Source organism: Mesoplodon densirostris, chromosome 2, assembly GCF_025265405.1.
Source record: "Mesoplodon densirostris isolate mMesDen1 chromosome 2, mMesDen1 primary haplotype, whole genome shotgun sequence".
Classification (NCBI taxonomy): domain Eukaryota; kingdom Metazoa; phylum Chordata; class Mammalia; order Artiodactyla; family Ziphiidae; genus Mesoplodon; species Mesoplodon densirostris.
In genome coordinates, this window is record NC_082662.1 from 83,043,188 (window position 1) to 83,061,990 (window position 18,803).

Genomic DNA, 18,803 nt, shown 5'->3' on the forward strand with positions numbered 1-18,803 from the left:
TTTTGTTGGGAGTAGGCCTGTACATTGTAGGCTGCTTAACAGGAACCCTAACCTCTATCTACTAGATGCTAGCAACACCCTTTCCCCTACCACTACGTGAAAACCAAAAACTTCGCTGACATTGCCATAGGTCTTCCCTGGGCAAAGGAAAATCACCCCAGTTGTGAAGCAGTGCCTTAATTTTACCTAGAATCCAGCTGTTCCCCTATTCCTGTAATTTGCCCTATCAGATGAACCAATGATGTCTAAAATTGCTGCATCCCTCCCAAAGTCTTGATAGTGTAAGGAGTCCAGGGTCTTCTACTACTTCTCTCTCTGGTTGAAGACCCACTGTGGTGATTTCAGTTACAGTCTCTCTGCAGATGACTCAAATATATAGTTCTAGACCTGACATCCTGTGAGTTTTAATCATTTTTGATTTCTCAGTCCCCTACAGCCAAGGAATTGCTAAATTCTTCGGGTTTTACTTTCAAGATGTTTCCTTTTCCACTTCTGCCTCAGAGATCAGACCTCATTGCTTTCAGTTTGAGCTCTTTGTAATATTTATATCTGGTCAGACTAACTTGAAACCTTCCTTGTTCTAATCCATTCTGCTTTTAACATTCTTATATTGTTCCTCCTGATGTATTGCTCTGATCATATTACTAATATGTATGAAACTTTCATTAGTTTCTAACTTTGACTCCAGAGTGAAGATTAAACACCTTTACCTTATGACTCCAACCTAGCCTTTCAGTCTTAACTATATGCCTTGTAATTCATTGAAATTGAACTCTTCATTTCTCCCCATATGTGTCTAGTAATATCTTTAATTATTATGTTCTTTCTTCAGTGAGGAATGCTTTCCATCCTCATCTCTGCCTGTCAAAAAAGTCTTCTGATTCTTCTCTGTGATGTCTGAAAAACTGTACTGTACTCCAAACCCAACTATGAACTTTCTTGTTTTAGGATCTGCCAAAATTTTATTGCAGTTAGATAGACATTTCCGGGATCAAGCCAGAGACCAGGGTTTCATCCTCCCTTTATTTCCTATTAAGTATACTACCAGGTATTACCTGTTCTGTTTCAAATCTCTATCTGAAGGCAAGATTCTTTAACTAACTCAGTAGAAAAATGAAGTGTGGAACTAGTATTTAGCCCATTCCATGGGTAAGAACGAAAACAGGTTTTTTTGGCAACATACAGGAAAGACTTCATAAACACAACTGGGTGACCAATGGTGAAGGTCTTTTGTGTACAGTAGGGGTGAGATTACTTCAGGATGGAAATTTAAAAGGCTTATGGAAAAGTCTTATCATAAATTTTCTTTTGCTTTACCTGGGACCCTGGACAAATTTCTCCCTAATATTTCATGGAAATAATATGAAAAGAGGAATCAAGCATAATTATTAAGGAGACAATTATCAAAAAAAATTTAAACAGAGGATGTTCAGGTATTGCACTGTCGTCTTTCCTTACCCCAGATAAGTAGGCTAACTCTTTTTTTTTAATTGAGGTATAACTGATATATAATATTATTAGTTTCAGGTATACAACTTAATATATTGAGAAATGATCACCACAGGAAGTCTATTCTCTCCATCTCCCAACATAGTTAAAATTTTTTTTCTTGTGATGAGAATTTTTAAGATCTACTCTAAGCACATTTCAAATGTACAATGGAGTATTATTTTTTTATTTTTATTTTTTTAAATTTTTAATTAATTTATTCATTTATGGTTGTGTTGGGTCTTCATTTCTGTGTGAGGGCTTTCTCTAGTTGTGGCAAGCGGGGGCCACTCTTCATCACGGTGTGTGCGCCTCTCACTATCGTGGCCTCTCTTGTTGTGGAGCACAGGCTCCAGACGCACAGGCTCAGTAGTTGTGGCTCACGGGCCCAGCTGCTCCGCGGCATGTGGGATCTTCCCAGACCGGGACTCGAACCCGTGTCCCCTGCATTGGCAGGCAGACTCCCAACCACTGCGCCACCAGGGAAGCCCTACAATGGAGTATTATTGACTATAGTCACCATGCTGTACACTGCATCCCCAGGACTTACTTATTTTACAGCTAGAAGGTTGTACCTTTTGACCTTCTTCACTCATTATGCCCACTCCCCACTCCCCCTCCTCTGGCAGCCACCACTTTGTTCTCTGTATCTATAAATTTAGGGGTCTTTGGGGGGAGTGGTGTTTCTTGGGGGTTTTTTAGATTCCACATATAAGTGAGATCATATGGTATTTGTCTTTCTCTGTCTACTTATTTCACTTAGCATAATAAATGCCCTCAAGTTCCATCCACAATTTCCTTGGTTTTTTTTGTGGCTGAATAATATTCCATCATGTATATATGCCACATTTTCTTTTTCTGTTTATCCATTGATGGACACGTGGTGTTACTTCCAAATCTTGGCTATTATGAATAATGCTGCAATGAACGTGGGAGTGCAGATATTCTTCAAGATCCTGATTTCATTTCCTTTGGCTATATACTCAGAAGTAGGATTGCTGCATAATATGGTAGTTCTACTTTTTTTTTTTTTTTTTGGGTATCTCTATGCTGTTTTCCATAATGGCCATACCAATTTAAATCCCCACCAACACTGTACAAGGATTTCCTTTTCTCCATGTCCTTGCCAACAGTTGATAATTGCCATTCTTATAGGTGTGAGGGTGATATCTCATTGTGGTTTTGATTTGCACTTCCCTTGTGATTAATATTCCCTTATGATTAGTGATGCTGAGTACCTTTTCATGGACCTGTTGCCCATCTGTTTGTTCTCTTTGGAAAAATGCCTATTCAGGTCCTCTGCCCATTTTTTTGAGCTTGTTTGTTTTCCTGCTGTTGAGTTTTCTAAGTTCTTTATATATATCTCTTATCAGACATATGATTTTCAAATATTTCCTGCCATTCAGTAGGTTGCCTTTTCATTTTGTTTTTGGTTGCCTTTGCTAAGCAGAAGGTTTTTTAGTTTGATGTAGTTCCGCTTGTTCATTTTTGCTTTTGTTGCCTTTGCTTTTGGTGTCAGATCCAAAAAATTATCACCAAGATGGATGTCGAGCAGCTTACCACCTATGTTTTCTTCTAGGAGTTACAATTATGGTTTCAGGTCTTATATTCAAGTCTTTAATCCATTTTGAGTTGATTTTTACATATGGTATGAGATAGTAGTCTAGTTTAATTGGCTGGTCAGTTTTCCCAATACCATTTGTTAAAGACACTGTCCATTACCCATTTTACATCCTTCACTCCTTTTTGTTTGTTTGTTTTTGTAGGTCATTTTCCTTTATTTTAAATGTAACAGAAAGTTAAATTTTCCAATGAAATAATAATGAGGCTACTGGCTCTCTCCCACAAGACTCTGAGGCCAAGCCACATTATATGAAGGCTAGCCTATCCACACTATTTTCCTTCACTGCTCTTTTAATTTCCTCCTTCCCCATCTTCTTCTGCAGCAGCACAGGGACTACTCACTCACCAGAACACATGCCCAAGTATGAAATGAGTCCTTCACTCCTTTATTGTAAATTAATTGACCATAAGTGCATTTGTTTATTTCTGGGCTCTCTATTCTCTTCCATTGTGCTGTGTGTCTGTTTTTATGCCAGTACCGTACTGTTTTGATTACTGTAAGTTTGTAATATAGCTTGAAATCAGAGAGCATGATACCTCCAGCTTTGTTGTTCTTTCTCAGAATTGCTTTGACTAGTTAGGGTCTTTTGTGGTTCCATACATATTCTAGGATTGTTTGTTCTATTTCTGTGAAAAATGTCATTAGAATTCTGATAGAGATTGCATTGAATCTGTAGATTGCTTTGGGTAATATGGATGTTTGAACAATAGTAATTCTTTCAGTCCATGAACGTGGAATATCTTTCCATTTCTCTGTATCTTCTTCCATTACTTTCATCACTGTTATAGTTTTCAGTGTACAGGTCTTTCACCTTGCTTAAGTTTATTCCTAGGTATTTTATTCTTTTTGATGCAACTGTAAATGTGATTTTTTTTCTTAATTTGTCTTTCTGATAGTTTGTTAGTGTATAGAAACACAGTGGATTTTTTCTTTTCTTTTCTTTTCTTTTTTTTTTTTTTGTGGTACGTGGGCCTCTTACTGTTGTGGCCTCTCCCATTGCGGAGCACAGGCTCCGGACGCGCAGGCTCAGTGGCCATGGCTCACGGGCCCAGCAGCTCCGCGGCATATGGGATCTTCCTGGACCGGGGCACGAACCCACGTCCCCTGCATTGGCAGGTGGACTCTCAACCACTGTGCCACCAGGGAAGCCCCCACACTGGATTTTTGTATATTGATTTTGTATCCCACAACTTTACTGAATTTCTATATTCTAATGTTTTTGATGGAGTCTTTAGGGTTTTCTATATATAATATCATGTCATCTGCAAATAGTGACAGTTTTACTTCTTTCTGATTTGAGTGCTTTTATTTCTTTATCTTGCGTGATTGCTCTGGCTGGGACTTCCAGTACTATGTTGACTAGAAATGGTGAGAGTGAGCATCCTTGTCTTATTCCTGATCTCAGAGGAAGAGCTTTCAGCCTTTCATCACTGAGTATGATATGAGATGTGGGCTTGTCATATATAGCCTTTATATGATAGGATATAGTCCCTCTATACCTACTTTGCTGAGAGTTTTTTTATCATAAATGGCTGTTGAATTCTGTCAAATGCTTTTTCTGCATCTATTAAGATCATATTTTTATCCTTCATTTTGTTAATGTGGTGTATCATGTTGTTTGACTTGCAGGTGTTAAACTATCCTTGCATCCCTGGAATAAATCCTACTTGACCATAGTGTATCATCCTTTTACTGTATTGTTGAATTTGGTTTGCTAATATGTTGTTGGGGATTCTTGCACCTGTGTTCATCAAGGATATTAGTGTGTAATTTTCTTTTCTTGTGATGTCCTTATCTCATTTTGGTATCAGGGTAATGCTGGCCTAGTTAAATAAGTTTGGAAATGTTCCCTCCTCTTCTATTTTTTGGAAGAGTTTGAGAAGGATCGGTATTAATTCTTCGTTAAATGTTTGGTAGAATTTACCACTGAAGCCATCTGGTCCTAGACTTTTTGGAAACTTTTTGATTACTGATTCAGTCTCCTTACTAGTAATTGATTTGTCCACATTTTCAATTTCTCCATGACTCACTTTCGGTAAGTTGTATGTTTTTAGTAATTTATCAGTTTCTTCTAGGTTGTCCAGTTTGTTGCCATGTAATTGTTCATAGTAGTCTCTTACAATCCTTTATATTTCTGTGGTATCAGTTGTAATATCTCCTCTTTCATTTCTTTTTTTTTTTTTTTTTGCTTTTTTTCTTAGATTGATTGATTGATTTTGGCTGAGTTGGGTCTTCATTGCACTCAGGCTTTCTTAGTTGCGGTGAGTGGGGGCTACTCTTCGTTGCAGTGTGTGGGCTTCTTATTGTGGTGGCTTCTCTTGTTGTGGAGCATGGGCTCTAGGCACACAGGCTTCAGTAGTTGTGGCACGCAGGCTCAGTAGTTGCAGCTCGTGGGCTCTAGAGCACAGGCTCAGTAGTTGTGGTGCACCGGCTTAGTTGTTCCATGGCATGTGGGATCTTCCCAGACCAGGGCTCAAACCCGTGTCCCCTGCATTGGCAGGTGGATTCTTAACCACTGCACCACCAGGGAAGTCCCTTCTCTTTCATTTCTGATATTACTGATTTGAGTCCTCTTTTTTTTTTTTTGGTGAGTCTAGCTGAAGGTTTGTCTGTTTTGCTTATCTTTTCAGAACACCAGTTCTTATTTTCATTGATCTTTTCTGTGGTCTTTTTATAGTCTCTATTTCATTTATTTCTACTCTGATCTTTATTGTTTCCTTCCTTCTTCTAATTCTGGACTTCATTTGTTCTTCTTCTAGTTCCTTGAGGTGTAAATTAGGTTTACGTGAGATACTTATTGTTTTTTGATGTAGGCATTTATCACTATGAACTTCCCTCTTAGGACTGCTTTTGCTGTATCCCATACCTTTTGGTATGTTGTATTTCCATTTTCATTTGTCTCAAGGTGTTTTTTTTAACTTCTTTTGATTTCTTCTTTGATGCATTGGTTGTTCAGTAGCATGTTGTTTAATCTCCATATTTTTGAACTTACCAGTTTTCTTCTTGTAATTGATTTCTAGTTTCATATCATTGTGGTCAGGAAAGATACTTGATATGATTTCAGTCTTCTTAAATTTATAAGACTTGCTTTGTGGTATAACATTAACTATCCTGGAGAATATAACAACTATTAGAAGGGCCATCTAGACATGTAATAACCAGTGTCCAGTATGGTAGCCACTAGCCACATATAGTTACTGAGCCCTTGAAATGTCTAGTGCAACTGAGAAACTCAGTTTTAGAACTTACAATTAACTTAAATTTAAAAACTTATACTCAGTTCAGTTATTGGAGAACATAAGGATGTTTGGAACAGTTTGATTATGCATATCTACTTTTTCAACTGTAGTTTTATGAAGCCTAATTACAGATCAATGATTTCTAATCAAAGTTAAGCATTTGAATTGAGATGTGCTATAAATGTAAAACACCAATTTAGAAGACATTACAAAAATATAGGGAATTCCTTGGTGGTCCAGTGGTTAGGACTCCACGCTTTCACTGCCAAGGGCCTGGGTTCAATCCCTGGGCAGGGAACTAAGATCCCACAAGCCGCACAGCACAGCCATACATAAGTAAGTAAGTAAATAAATAAATAAATAAAATTATCTTCAGTCTTTTATATTGACTGCATGTCGAAATAATAATGCTTTGGGTATATTTGGTGAAATAAAATATATTATTAAAAGTTTTAGTTTAAAAAAAAATTGTGGTACTGGAAGATTTTAAACTATATATATTTCTATTGGGCAGCACTGATCTAGACCTTGGCATATCACAGTTAAGAACAGTGATCACAGTCAGTTAATTTTTTTCTTCATACCGAAGAAAGGAAAACATAGCTATGTCAGAGGGTTCTCAACAAACACTGTGCTGTTCTTCTGGCATCGTCTTACTTTCCCTCTGATTAATCACTTGTATATTTGCTTTATTTTTCTCATAAGATCATAAATGTCTTTTTTTTTTAAGTTTTGTAACTTAATTTTTTTTATTGAGGTGTAGTTGATTTACAATGTTAATTATTCTGCACAGCAAAGTGATTTGGTTATATATATATATATATATATATATATATATATATATATATACACTTTTTAAAATTCTTTTCCATTATGGTTTATCATAGGATATTGAATATAGTTCTCTTTGCTATACAGTAGGACCTTGTTGTTCATAAATATCTTGATTACAGTGACCAGGGGATTTTTATATTCTTAACAGATTGTCATACCCTTAACATATATGTTTCATATTAAATTGAAATAATTGTCAAGCATGCTATTTTAATTTGGTCTTAGATGAATAGTTGAATTTAGTTAATCTGTTATCCTATTTTTTCTACTTTAGTAACCTTTAACTTAAGTTTACAAAGTTACCTGAAGCCTTCAGAATCTTTATTTTTAATCTATTACCATATCAAAAAATATTGCTTTTCTTCCAAAATTTAGTTGACATCTGTAGACATATACTGAATCAAATATTTGTTTTAGGATATAAAGATCAAGAATGCAGATTCTTGGAAAAGTTTAGGCAAACCAGTCAAAACATCAGGGGTAGTGAAATCATCAGATGAGCTCTTCAACCAATTTAGAAAAGCAGCGATAGAAAAGGAAGTGAGAGCTCGAACACAGGAACTAATACAGAAACATCTGGAACAGAATACAAAGGAACCAAAACTATTTCAAGAAAATCAAAGGTCTGTAATTTACTAGATTAATGGAGGCTTTGAGAGATACAGATATGTATTTAAAATAAATTTCTTTTTTGTAAGTGGCTATAATTCAGCTATTTAGTAGACCACAAAGCAAACTATATATAGAAAAAGTCAATTTTTATTGATTTTTTAAAAAATCAGTAAGTAATAGTATCTATTTTGAAGGGGATACAAATAATCAAGTGATTGAAAAAGCTATTAAAGATACCAATATTGCTAAATTATAAAGACATCATTATTTTCCAGAAATGTCTTAATATTTCCATTCTATGTGTAAGAAGATGATGGTAAACCTTGGACATAGTTTTCTAAAACCTTCTCTTCATTAACATAGATTGCCCGATGTAAAATTTGACATCAAAAATACTAAAAATAATGTCATGACATACAAAAAAGGGTATCTAGAACATTGCTTTATATTTGTCATTTAACAACGTATCTTCATAATAAAAACTTTTAAGGAGCTTGAAACCTACTTTGAACTTCACTGTTTCTTCAAGGGACCATGGCTTCACTCTAGAATCTTCTCCAAATAAAATGCAAAACAAGTGTCTTGGAGAAGAGCAGAAAGAACATCAGCAGTCACTGGAAGCTCAAGATGGAGGCAACCTCTGGCTTCTCAAAGACCGTAATTTAGCAAGGGAGAAAGAGCAAGAGCGGAGGAGAAGAGAAGTAGTAAGTGAATTTTAGTTTACTAAATCTAACGAACAAAGGAAAGATTTAACAGAGCAGTGTCTTTACATGTTCAAAGGTGTATTCTGGGTGGTTCTTCAGTGACAGTTACCTCTTTGGTGAGGATCAGGTTCTAAAATCAGAGAGTAAAATTAAAATTTCATAGTCAAAAGACACAAGCATAGTGTAATAATAGAGTCTCAATCCTGGAGGCTACTAGACTTTGAGTTCAAATCCTGGTTCTTCCATTAACTAGATGTTGGAGCGTGGGCTATTTATTTAACCTCCCTGTGCCTCAGTTTCCATTTGTAAAGTATGGATAATAAAGGTAAAAGGTGAAATGAATTTACATGTATTAAGCACATCTGAAAATGCCTGGCACAGAGGTAAAATTACTTACTGTTATTACTCTTGAAAAATCCATAAACTGCCTATGAATTGTGGCTAAAAGATATGCCATCTGTCCCTAGTCAGTGTTTATTTAGTTGAACACTAGATGAAGAAGTTGTATGTCAATTATATCTTAACAAAACTGGAAACCAAAAAAAAAAAAGACTTGTGTTTAAGGAGTCCTTAATATTTAAAAACTGATGTTATAAAAAGTAGAATTAATTCCTTCTTTTTTATTGAGGTGGATTATTCTTTTATCTGTGGACTATTTACAAGTGTGTTATTTAGTTTCCAAATATTTGGAAATTTTATGGCTAGTGAAAATAATAGAAAATTAGTGATTTCTAATTGAACTCCATTGTGGTCAGAGAACATACAATGTCTTGAATTCTTCTGAATTCACTAAGACTTGTTTTATGGCCCAGATTATGATCTACCTTGGTAAATACTCTGTGTACACTTGAGAAGAATGTGTATTCTGCTGCTACTGGGTAGAGTATTTATTAAACAGGGCAAGTTGATTGGTAATGGTTTTCAAGTCTACTAAATTCTTGCTGATTTTCTGCCTGTTTGCACTATCAAATACTGAGAAAGGGCATTGGCACCTACGATGGTATAATTATAGGTTTGTCTTTTTACCCTTGTAATTCTATCAGTTTTATTTCATGTTATTTTGAAGCTGTGATTAGGTGCATAGACATTTAGAATTGTTACGTCCTCATGATTAATTGACCCCCTTTTCTTTTTTTTTTTTTGCGGTATGTGGGCCTCTCACTGTTGTGCCCTCTCCCGTTGCGGAGCACAGGCTCCGGACGCGCAGGCTCAGCGGCCATGGCTCACGGGCCTAGCTGCTCCGTGGCATGTGGCATCTTCCCGGACCAGGGCACGAACCCATGTCCCCTGCATCGGCAGGCGGACTCTCAACCACTGCGCCACCAGGGAAGCCCTGGCCCCCTTTTCATTACAAAATGATCTTTTTTACTCCTGGTAATATTATTTCCTGTGAAATATAACCACTTCTCCTTTTTTATGACTAGTGTTGGCATGGCGAAAAAATTTTTTCCATCCTTTTACTTTTAACTTATCTGTGCTTTATATTTAAATTGATTTTCTTGCAGGCAATATATAGTGTAGTCTTGATATAAAAAAAAATCCAATCTCTGTTTTTTATAGGAGTGTTTAACCAATTACATTCAATATGATTATTGATATGGTTACATTTGAGTCCATCATCTTGCTATTTTTTGATGTGTGTCCTCTGTTCTTGTTATTTTTTTCCCTGCATTCTTTTAGATTAATAGTATTTTTTATGATTCCATTTTATTTCCTTTATTGGCTTATTATCAGTAACTCTTTATTTGTTACTTTAGTGGTTGCTTTAGCGTTTACAATATATACTTTAGCTTGTCACAGTCTTCTCTTAAGTTATATCACACCACTTCACATTTAGTGTAATAGCCTTGCAATAGTGTACTTCCATTTGCCCCCTCCTAGCCATTAGGCCATTGTTTAAGCAGTCAAATTGTCTCTAAAAGTTTTAAATGACATTAAAAAAAAAAAAAACCTTGTATTTACCTACGTAGTTACCATTTCTAGTGCTCTTTATTGATTTGTCTAGATCCAGATTTCCAAATGGTATGATTTTCCTTTTCCCTAAAAGGACTTCCTTCTAACATTTCTTGTGGTGTGGGTCAGCTGGTGATGAAATCTTTCAGCTGTTGTGTACATGAAAATATCTTTATTTGGCCTTTGTTTTTCATTAATAGACTTTATTTTTAAAGTGTTTTAGAGTCACAGCAAAATTGAAAGTATAAAGAGTTCCCACATATCCTCCCCTTTCCCCCACCAATTCACAACCTCCCCCACCATTAACATCCCACATTAGTGCAGTACATTTGTTACACAATCTGTGAACCAACATTGCCACACCATTATCAATCTTATTTTATCAAGGAAAGTCCATAGTTTACATCAGGGTTCACTCTTTGTGTTGTGCTTCTTATGGGTTTTGACAAATGTATAATGACATACACCAACCATTATGGTACCATCAGAATACTCTCCCTTTCCTGAAAGTCTGCTGTGCTCCTCCTGTTCACCCCTCCCTCCTGAACCCCTGCCAACCACTGATCTTTTTACTACCATAGTTTAGCCACTTCCAGAATGTTGTATAGTTGGAATCATACAGTATATATACCTTTTTCAGATTGGCTTCTTTAACTTAGTTATGTACATTTAAGTTTCCTCTATGTCTTTGTAGGTTGCTAGCTCATATCTTTTTAGTGCTGAGTAATATCCCATTGTATAAATGTACCACAGTTTATCCATTGACAGACATCTTGGTTGCTTCCAAGTTAATCACTGGGTTTTCATTAATTGTTTTCTTTATGTTTCTTGTGCTTTGTTGAACTTATTGGAGTGATGTGTTTATAGTTTTGATCAAGCTTGGAAAAATTTGGGGCATTATTTCTTCATATTTTTTCTGTTTCCCCCTTTTCTCCTTTTTTTCTTTTTATGTATTTATGGCTGTGTTGGGTCTTCATGTCTGTGCGAGGGCTTTCTCTAGTTGTGGCAAGCGGGGGCCACTCTTCATCGCGGTGCGCGGGCATCTCACTGTCGCAGCCTCTCTTATTGCGGAGCACAGGCTCCAGACGTGCAGGCTCAGTAATTGTGGCTCACGGGCCCAGTTGCTCTGCGGCATGTGGGATCTTCCCAGACCAGGGCTCGAACCTGTGTCCCCTGCATTGGCAGGCAGATTCTCAACCACTGCACCACCAGGGAAGCCCCTCCCTTTTCTCCTTTTAGTGACTCCAGTTACTTTTGTATTAGGCCACTTGAAGTTGTCCCATCTCAGACATTATAGTTGTCATATCTAGAAGTTGATTTGGGTCTTTTTAATGTTTTTAGTATCTCTATTAAACTTTTGAACAAATGGAATACAGTTATCATAACTGTTTAATGGGTTCTCTGCTAATTCTGACATTTATGTCACTTCGATTGATTGATCGATCTCCTTTACAGATAGTGTTTTTCTGCTTCTTTGCTTACCTGGTAACCATTGATGCCAGATGTAAATTTTACCTTATTGGGTGCTGGATATTTTTGTAATCCTGGAAAACTCATGTGAATTCATAGGACATACAGAACATTAGTTCCAGAAGAAAAAATCCACTGGCTTTGGCTGTGGTATTGATTATGATACAAGTAAATTTCCTAGGAAATAATATACAAAAGTTTTGTCAGCCTCTTATCTATAGTATGAAGGCAGAAACAAATTGCATTTAGCAGTGTTGTAACATATGGTAGAATTTACTTTAGACCAACATGGTCTTATAGAGCTTTCTACAATTATAGGAATGTGCTTTATACAATCAAATATAATAGCTGCTAGTCACATATGGCATTGAGCACTTGAAATGTGGCTAATGCAACTAAGGAACTAAATTTTTCATTTTATTTAATTTTAATTAATTTAAACAGCAAATTTTTTATATTGTTTTATTTTTTTGTTTGTTTTTTAGGAGTTCTTTATTAAAGTTTAATTAGTATTTTAATAGAAGTATTTGTCTAGTGACCTAGGAATTTTTCCTTTTGGTACTCACAAGGGCCTGACTTCAGTCACCCACAAGTGATATCTCAGCAACCTCCCTGCCACCTACCAACCCAACTAGGTAACCTGATATAATTTCTAAACCCCAAGCATTTTTCTGGAACCCACTGAAATGTGACTAAAAATGCCACCTCTAGCAGCTTGACATTTGAAAACCTGACTTTGGAGCTACCTACTATCATTCTTGACAACCCAAACTCTTATGCTGCTGCTACTTGACAGATCCGTATTGTAAACAGCTGCAAAAATTTGACATCTAGCATAAGCTCCCTACCAGAGTTCTCTCAACCACTGCGCCACCAGGGAAGCCCAAAATAGAGCTTTTAAGGAACTATTTGGGCTAGATATTTGGTATCCTAAGAGCTGGCATTCGGAAAATCACCTGGGCTAAGATCTAAGAATTTACACTTTTGTCTCTAAGGCATGTTTAAAGAAATTTTCATAGTTTTTAAGAGTCACACATAGCTTCTTAATATCTTTTTGGTAGCTAAGTCATAATTCCAAGTCTTCTTCCATATAGCCAGAGAACACTGATTCCCATCCAGGAAGTCAACCAACTGGTTGCAAACTGGTGCTTTTACCTACTACTCTGGGCTGCTACTCTTCATTGATTTAAAACAAAACAAAACAAAACAAAACATTTTTTGAACTTTCCTAGTTGGTGTCATTTCAGATGTGGCAAATACTATCTAACTTGTATCACAAGGACTTTTAGAGAAGGCTTCAGAGTATAGTAAGAAACATTTGTTTCTTTTGTCTTAATTAGCTTTTCCTATACTTTAGCTTATTTTATTTAGCTTTTTAGCATTTAATAAACAACATTGTACTGAGTGTTATACATGCAATCTGGTTACTCTTCATAAATATCTGTATATAAAATAAACTTGGTTAGATCATTTGCCTTAGGTTACACAGTAATTGGCAAAATCATGGAAAGCCCTTGGCTTTAAACATAGTATAGTTCTCTCACATAGGTAAGATACTAGTTCATTCAGAAAATAATTTTATGTGTCCAGCACTGTGTTAGCTGGAGAGATACATGAAACCATGTAATCTCAGTTCATGTTTATATATTAACACTGAGAACTTTCTTACTTGGAGAGATAGGTTAAACTTGTTCTTTGTGTTCTTGTAAGTTTTAAACTTATTTTTATTTATTACATGAACAGTATTTTAACAAAAATCAGATAGTATTTGAACAGATATTAAAAGTTATGTACAAACTCATTATGTTAAATAAATTGCATTCATTTTGTATGTTCCAAATGTTGCATTATCATTTTTTCATATAGATGTAACATAATGAAGGTATAAACTTTTTAAGTAACATTTACGTTTTCTCTTCTTTTCTACAGATGGCTGGTAACATTGATATGACTCTTCAAAGTGACATTATGACAATGTTTGAAAACGACTTTGATTAAAACTAGGTTTTTAAATTAACCATCAACTTAAATGAATAATACAAAAGATTAAAATGCAAATGGTAAAATGATTGCTTTCAGACACCAAGATACCAATCTTATACTGTATTTTGACTGCCCTAAGATTAAACAATTTTCACTTAACGTTTTTTAATAGCTATATGTTCATTTTTTAATGATATAATTTACAGGAAATTTTACAGTTCTGGATCCCTAAAAATTGAATAAATTCCCAAATGTTATTCATTTTACAAATAGTCTACTATATGTTATAGGCCCTGTCTAAGCAATGAAAATCCAAAAGAGATGGTGTCTTCCTGTTTAAAAAATGAAGACTATACAAGGGAATCAAAAATATAGTTCTTGTTGAGTTTCTAATTTTGCTTTTTAGATGGAGTTGTCATTTAATGGAGTTCAAACCTTATTTTATGGAGTGATGGGCCCTTTTGTAATGCATATGTTTCAGTATTTTATTTATTTTTTTAAATTGAAGTATAATTAACCTACAACACTGTTAGTTCCAGGTGTACAACATAGTGATTCAATACGTCTATACATTACAAAATGATCACCATGAATTTTTAACTTTTAATACAAATATTTGTCTGCCTTCAAAAATATTTAGAACCTCTAACAAACAATACTTGGTTTCTTTGAGTGTCAGGTTACATAAGATTCTCTATTGGTTCTATATTCAAAATTTATATTACCTACGGTTTGAAAGATGTTGAATTTGAGGCAAAATAGCAGTAGATATTAATTATGTATGCAAGTTTTTATAAGAATCTATACATTTCTTAACATGCATATGTGATAGCAATGGAAATCTAAATTTTTACTTTACTAAGTATTTAAGTCTGTAAAATATTTTTGTTTCATCATTCTCAAGTTGGAATTATGTATAAAGCATGTATATCAGCTTCATGTATTTTAAAATTTTGGACTCTTGAAGTGTAACATTCAGGCATTATTCCAATATCATCTAAAGTGAAAATTCAAAGTGTATGTGTATTATAGAAAGAGAAAGTTTTCTTGGCTTCATTTATTTTTATAATCAATATGATAATTTTTTGAAATATCTTTAAACTATTGACCATTTTAAAAACATGATTAACTAGTAGCTAAAATGATGATACCTTCATGAAACATAGGCAGAATTAAAGTGAAAATCATACCTATACCTATTAAACTATATTTTTAACCAAGAAATTAGTATGCATATACTAAACAGCATGCATTGTTTTTCCTAAAAGATCATATTGATATATATTCTAATCTATATTTATATATATAGTCTTAGATACTTCAGAAATGCATAGTGGTTACCTCTAGGTGATGGGATTACAGGATTTTTTTTTTGCTTTTTTTCCATTTTCTGTAGACTTTTCAGTATTTTCTGGTTCATTTAAATATTGATTATGTAATGCTTTTATGATCTGTGGGAAATTTTCCATTTTGAAGAGAATAAAAATAGTAAATAAGAATTTACTTCTGTCAAATACACATCAAATCTTTCAACAACTGCCTTTCAATAACTAATAAAACTGCTCAATGAATGATCTTTGTCTATATCTAAAAAGAAAGTTCAGCTTCATTAACATATCCTTTTACATTAAATGGCTTACTTGAGGTTTTCCTGTAAACATTTGCAGCAGTCCTTATAGAGAGCTATGTTATGGTGATCAGTGTTTAGTTTAACCAATTTAACGCTTGAACCTTTGCTCAGTCTGTAAGGGGCCTGGCACATTGCAGATACTCAACAAAATTTTGGTAGGTTGGTTGAAGGCAGTTCTGCAGAGAAAATATTGATGTATGACTGATCCTTCCTATGTTACGCATTATTTTTTAGTACAAAATTGTTTGGCTTCTCTTAACTTCTTGCATGGAGTTTACTTGTGTTAACAACATTCTCTATATAATCATCTTTTTTTGCTTTTTTTTCCTTTTTGTTCTTGAGTTGTTCTGGAAGTGTGGTCCATGGACCAGCTGCATCAGCATCATCTGGGAACATGCATATTCTCAGACTTCAGACTTACTAAATCAGAACCTCTTGGTGTGGGGTCCAGAAACCTATAGTTGACCCTCCAGGTGATTCTAATATACACTAAAGTTTGAGAATCACTGCTCTAACTGAACCTTGGCTCTCTCCTGCAGGCTGTCATTTAGTACTTGTTTTTCCACTAATGGTTTTCTTATCTTGGGAGTGCTACTTGCAGACCATTCTCTCCTTCCCTAAATATCTCAGCTTTAAGTTTTTCATGATCATCAGACTATACCACCCATAGTCATTTAGCATCCCTGGTTCACTCCTCCTCGTTCCCCAGAGATTTTAATCTCTGTTTCACTGTCACTCTCTAATTGATGCTTCTCAGTCCCTTGACTTCTCTGCTAATGACCTTAATATCTAATCAACTTTAGACACTCCTTTGTCATTGCCAACAACTATAACTCTTCCTTAATCTCAGTTTCAAGCATCCTAGTCTCTCACTATTTACTCCTGTCTTTTTCTAGCTTAATCTGGAAAGGCACTGACTCCAGCAATCATTAGACCTCACTAGGACCTACGATCCTTTAACCCTAGTGCCTTTTCACAGTACCTCTCCCCTCACACCCTCACATCTCTCCTCATCCAGTCTGTAGTACATTATCATTTATAATCGCTCCCTTGCATACACTCTCAACTCCATTGTTTCTTTCTTTATTGAATTCACTTGGCAAAACTCCAGTCTTTATTAATCTGACTGCCTACTTGGCACCCATGAAATTGGTTAGAGAAAGACATACACCTCTAGCAAGAATAACAAAAAGAAAAAGACACAAATCACTACAGATCCTATAATCATTAAAAAGATAAAAGGGGGGCTTCCCTGGTGGCACAGTGGTTGAGGGTCTGCCTGCTGATGCGGGGGACGCGGGTTCATGCCCCGGTCTGGGAAGATCCCATATGCCGCGGAGCAGCTGGGCCCGTGAGCCATGGCCACTGGGCCTGCGTGTCCAGAGCCTGTGCTCTGCAACGGGAGAGGCCACAACAGGGAGAGGCCACAACAGTGAAAGGCCCGCGTACTGCAAAAAAAAAAAAAAAAAAAAAAAAAAGATAAAAGGGAAATACTACAAAAAATAACTTTACATTCATAAATTGGAAGAAATGGACCAATTCCTCAAAAAACATAAACCATCAAAACTCAATCAACGTGAAATAATCTAAATAGCCCTGTACCATTAAAATTTTTTTTAATTCATAATTTAATGGCTTCTGAAAAAGATCTCCAAGTCCATATGATTTCACTGAAAAATTATACCAAACATTTAAAGAAGGATTAATACCAGTGTAAAACAATCTCTTGCAAGAAAAAAATCTATTCTAGAAAATGTCTCTTCCAGAAATTGGCCTATTCTGTAATTTTTGTCAACAGGACAAATTTTATCAACAGGAACAGGGAATACTTCCCAACTCATAAGGCCAATAATACCCTGATACTAAAATCAAAGACAGTACCAAAAAAAACAAAACAAAAAAGCTGCAGACCATTATTGCTAATGAACTTAGAAACAACGTTATCTTCAACAAAATACTAGCAGACCAAATCCCATAATGTATGAAAAGAATTCTACTCCAAGTGTGATTTATTTGAGCTATGCAAAAAAAACCCAAGTTATACAAATTGGAAATGAATAAAACTGTTTTTGGTGTTTTTTAAAATTTTCTTTAGCTATAATTTCCCAAAATGTTAAATAATAGAAGCAATAGAAGTCATTTATATTTCCAATTTTAAAGTAAGTGGCTGCAGGATTTCACCATAGGCTATTTTGGGTGGGTAACTATAATGTTTAAACAGTTTCTAAATTAATCTTGCTTTAAGGAACAGCTGCTGAATTTTTGCACATGATTTTCTACACAGAAAATCCAAGAAATCTAAAAAAAAACTACAGCTAATAAGTGATTTAAGTAGGGCCACAGGATACAAAATCAACATACAAAAATCTGATCTCTGCAGGCTAATGAGCATGTGAAAACTTAAACACAGTAACGTTTATAATCACTCGAAAGAATATGGAATATTTAGGTATACACTTAACAAAACGTGTATATAGGATCTGTATACTGAAAAGTACAAAATGCTTATGGAAAAAATCAAAATAGAAAGACCTAAATAAATGAAGAGCCATACTGTGTTCATTAATTGGAAGACAACATAGTAAAGATGTCAGTTCTCCTCAAAATCACATCCTATCAAAACCCCAGAAGTTTTTCATAGACATAAACAAGCTTATTCTAAAATGTATGTGGAATGGGAAAAGCACTAGAATAATTAAATAATAATGACAAAAAAGAATAACATGAGGAATCACTCTGTGTGACATTAAGGCTTACTAAAAAGCTATAGTGGGGACTTCCCTGGTGGTCCAGTGGGTATGACTCCAAGCTCCCAATGCAGGGGACCCAGGTTCGATCCCTGGTAGGGGGACTAGATTCCGTATGCATGCTGCAGCTAAGAGTCTGCATGCCGCAACTAAGAAACCCACATGCAGCAACAAAGATCCTGCTTGCTACAACTAAGTCCCTGTACAGCCAAAATAAAATAAATACTTTAAAAAACTACAGTAATCAAGAAATGTATTAGTGAAGAGGTAGACCCAGAGATCAGTGGACTAGAACAGAATAGGGAACCCAGAAGTAGAACCATAAAAATATGCTCAATTGATTTTTGACAAAAGTGCAATTCAGTGGAGGAAGGGTGGAAGGATAGTCTTTGTGGGGTTTTTTTTTAGTTTATTTTTGACTGTGTTGGGTCTTCATTGCTGTGCAAGGGCTTTCTCTAGTTGCGGCGAGCGGGGGCTACTGTTCGTTGTGGTGTGTATGCTTCTCATTGTGGTGGCTTC

At 35.4% G+C, this 18,803-nt stretch overlaps 1 protein-coding gene across 1 annotated transcript in view; it reads left to right on the forward strand.

Moving 5' to 3' along the window:
• BRDT (bromodomain testis associated) overlaps positions 1-13,922 on the forward strand; it is a 45,687-nt gene extending 31,765 nt beyond the window's left edge. Inside the window, exons 16-18 of the mRNA XM_060119717.1 lie at positions 7,603-7,808; positions 8,327-8,501; positions 13,854-13,922. Coding sequence (XP_059975700.1) covers positions 7,603-7,808; positions 8,327-8,501; positions 13,854-13,922 — 450 coding nt within the window. The remainder of the gene's footprint in view (positions 1-7,602; positions 7,809-8,326; positions 8,502-13,853) is intronic.
• Positions 13,923-18,803: the final 4,881 nt, after the last annotated feature.